Source organism: Chiloscyllium plagiosum, chromosome 18 (genome assembly GCF_004010195.1).
Source record: "Chiloscyllium plagiosum isolate BGI_BamShark_2017 chromosome 18, ASM401019v2, whole genome shotgun sequence".
NCBI classification, from domain to species: Eukaryota; Metazoa; Chordata; class Chondrichthyes; order Orectolobiformes; family Hemiscylliidae; genus Chiloscyllium; species Chiloscyllium plagiosum.
Window position 1 is genome coordinate 1324542 of NC_057727.1, and position 3910 is coordinate 1328451.

General features: G+C 47.0%; 1 protein-coding gene across 1 annotated transcript in view; it reads right to left on the reverse strand.

Moving 5' to 3' along the window:
* Positions 1-1517: 1517 nt before the first annotated feature.
* Positions 1518-3910, reverse strand: part of klf15 (Kruppel-like factor 15) — a 12393-nt gene continuing 10000 nt past the window's right edge. Inside the window, exon 3 of the mRNA XM_043707550.1 lies at positions 1518-2710. Coding sequence (XP_043563485.1) covers positions 2542-2710 — 169 coding nt within the window. The 3' untranslated portion in view covers positions 1518-2541. The remainder of the gene's footprint in view (positions 2711-3910) is intronic.

The window sequence follows — 3910 nt, forward strand, 5'->3', positions numbered from 1 at the left end:
CCGGCAGTGATCGAATGGCGGAGCAGACTCGATGGGCCAAATGGTCTAATTCTATTCCTATATCTTAGGGTCTTATGATTGGTTGGCCAGGATTGGATAACAATCCTGAGTGCGAACTGAACAAGGTGGCAATATGATTTGAGGATTTCCAAATTCCAGTTAAGATTTAGAAAACCCAAACTCTGTCAGCTACTGAAGGGAATCAGGAATCGCACAATGGTCCCAACAGAAATGGGTTACTCACCAAGGTCCTTTAGGCAGTACCTTCCAAACCCACGACCACTTCCATCTAGAAGGACAAGGGCAGCAGATACATGGGAACACCCACCCCCTGCAAGATCCCCTCCAAACCACTCCCCACCCTGACTTGGAAATATATCGCCGTTCCTTCAGTGTCGCTGGGTCAGAATCCTGGAATTCCCACCCAAAGGGCATTGTGGGTCAAACCACAGCACATGGACTGCAGCAGGTCAAGAAGGCAGCTCACCCCCACCTTCTCAAGGGGCAACTAGGGACGGGCAATAAATACTGACCCAGCCAGTGACGCCAAAAATCACGTGAATGCACAAGTTATAGATTGGATCCAGGACAAAAACACTGCGGTGAATGAAATTCTCCTGATCTTAGAGAAAGTGAGCACTGCAGATGCTGGAGATCAGAGCTGAAAAATGTGTTGCTGGAAAAGCGCAGCAGGTCAGGCAGCATCCGAGGAGCAGGAGAATCGACGTTTCGGGCATAATTCCTTCTTCAAGAATCTGGATACGGTGATTCCTGAAGAAGGGCTTATGCCCGAAACATCGATTCTCCTTCTCCTCGGATGCTGCCTGACCTGCTGCGCTTTTCCAGCAACACATTTTTCAGCTCTCCTGATCTTCTTGACATACTTTCAATTTGTGACTTCAAATTCCATTTTGTCAAATTATGAAAGTGAATTAAATAAATCTCATGATTTGTGGCTGGAATCAAAATAAAACGAGCTGAGGTGGTGCTAGATGCTGATCAGCACAAAACCCAGCAGCTGGTCACTGAGAACATTCGGGGCATTAATCAGTTTTAGCCAAACTGACTTCTTTTAACTTCATGAAGACCTGCATGTATAAAGCTCCCAACACAAATTCATGACGATCCAATTTGTGTCACAGCCCAAAATGAAGTGTTTTTTTAAAAAGTAGTTGCACTTGTAAATAGGAAACATTGTAGCCATTTTTAACACAGCAAGATCCCAAACACAGCAAGGTGATAATGACTGGATTAGCTGTTTCAGTGGAACTGGCTGGGGAATAAACAGGGAACTGAAAATAATTCTGCTGCTTGATATTAAATAGTCAAAAATACACAACTGACAGTGCTGCACTCCCTCACCACTGACCCCCCGACAGTGCGGCACTCCCTCATCACTGACCCTCCGACAGTGCGGCACTCCCTCAGCACTGACCCTCCGACAGTGCGGCACTCCCTCAGCACTGACCCTCCGACAGTGTTGCACTCCCTCAGCACTGACCCTCCGACAGTGTGGCACTCCCTCACCACTGACCCCCCGTCAGTGCGGCACTCCCTCAGCACTGACCCTCCGACAGTGCGGCACTTCCTCAGCCCTGAAACAGACAGGCTTGTGTTTCTGCAGTGAGACTTGAATCCATGCCTTATGCCCCTCGGTGTGGAGATTGTGGAAGACATTCTCTGTGACAGCTGGGGCTCACTGCGGGATCACTGTGGCCAGCAAGTAATTGCTGAGGTGAGTGGGAAGTGAAACCTTTTCACAGATACTCAGGCTTGCTGAGAGAGTGGCTTTGACTACATTCCTAAACAAAAAAAAACCTATATCTTGGAGTTATTGTTCATGTGAGCGTCGCTGGTTGGGATCAGCATTTAATACCCATCCCTAACTGAGGAGCCTTGGTGATTGAGCTCTCTGATCAATCTCTCCCTATCCTGCCTTACTTTTTTTTCGTATAGTCTGAGAAATTTGAGATATGCTTGCTTTCCTAAAAAGGAAAATAAGCCACACATTTAAAATGATGTGAGAGGGTGAACGTTTGCTGGCTTATTTACACATTTCATAGACAACATGTCGCCATCAGTATCCAGTAAATAACCTTCAGTCTACATGGAGAAGTGCCACTTGGAGGAGTCATAGCTCAGGCAGTGAAATGGAGTCTCGCCCGTGGTTCAGAGGGAACAAAGGGCTTTTAATCGCCCTACACATCCACGCAGAGTAACAGGAGAAGTGACAATAAGGAACACAGTAGCTGGACACCCTTCGATGTGAGATTCACACGGTGTGGCTGGGACAGTGGCCTGAGGTTAAAGTTTGGGTAGTTGGGTCTGGCCATCTTGAATCTGTCATCTCTCAGCAGCTTTGGCACCAAAGGGTTAATTACATTCAGGCCAGCCATTCCTAATGAGGTCAAGGTGCAGACATCCTGCAATGGGCTTGAATGGAACGGTGCGTCTCTGTCCTGGCTCCATGTCCACCCCCTGCTCCCATTCACCTGTAGTTTCCACAGGCAGCCCTTACAGCTGGGTCAGTGTTCTGAATGTTCAGTTCACAGGCCGGGCTGTCCGACCAGTTCTGGGAAAGCGGTGCACCTTGATGTGTTTGGAAAGGTGGTCACTGCGAGCAAACCTCTTCTCACAGATAGCACACTGGTACGGCTTGACTCCAGAGTGCGATCTCCTGTGTCTGGAGAGTTCATCTGACCTTGAGAACCTGAAATAAAATACCAACAAATTAAGCCGTCATTCACCACTAACATCTCAATAGCCAACCATGTCCACTTGCCATGGCCCCGTTTCACCCCAGTCCTCACTTGAAGCTGCAGGGTTCAGTCTCTAAGGTCACTGAGTGTTAAAGGCTCCGATTATGAGGACAAATTGCAAAGATTAGTTTTGTAATCCCTCAACCCAAACAACCTGAGTGAGTGACCTGTCTGAGCTGTTTCAGATGATCAAAGGCGTCTAGTGGGTGCGATGGCAAGAGATGAACTCCGAGTTGGTTCAGGCAGTCCACCCAAGCTGGGGGGGGGGGGGGGGGGGGATGCTTGAAAATTCAAGCCATGCTATTCAACCGTGATGTTAGGAAACACAGAACTCACAGAAACATAAAAATTAAGAACAACAGTTTTTTTTTTGTTTGTTGGGCCAAGGGATTAAAGAACCTGTGCAGATTAATGGAATCTAAAAGCAGAGCAGTGAGCTGTGTCAGAACGATAACTGAGGGGCCCTCATTCACTGTCCTTCCAGACGAAACCGAGGTGGGGAAGGAGGGAGGGCTGCAGAGACTGACAGGGGCTGTGAGAAATTCAAGAACTGCCACTTGGTTCGCCTACAGCATCACAAACAGAGGGGCCGAATGGCCTCCTGTTACATACTTGGAGTAATGGGATTTAATTTTAACACAGTAAGGACTGAGGGGGTACCCAGATGGGAAGAGTGAAACTGACAGAGAGGACAGCACCAACCGTGGGGGGATTGACAATAAATGCCAAAATAAATAACAGATTTTAATCAAAGCATGTTTTTATGAATTTTAAATATTATAATTTGCCCACAAACGTTCAGTTGCTATGTACACTGTCTCCAGATGTGATTCCTGTTCCTTTTTACCATCTTTACTTTGGTCATTTCATCTCTCCTGCCTCCTCATTTATTCTGACCTTCTCTCTTGACCTATCCCTGGTCTTGCTTCAGACCCTCATAAACCTTTAATCTGCCCTCAAAAACACAAACATACAAGCTAGGAATTAAATTCTTCCTTGAATAAGGTGAACAAACTATACACAGTCCTCCCGATGTGATCTCCCTAGTGCCATGTATAACTAAAATATAATCTCTTTATTTTCACATTCAGTTTGCCTTGTTTCCCTTCCCATCCCCTCACCCTCCCTTCCGCTCCTCCCAGCCACCAATC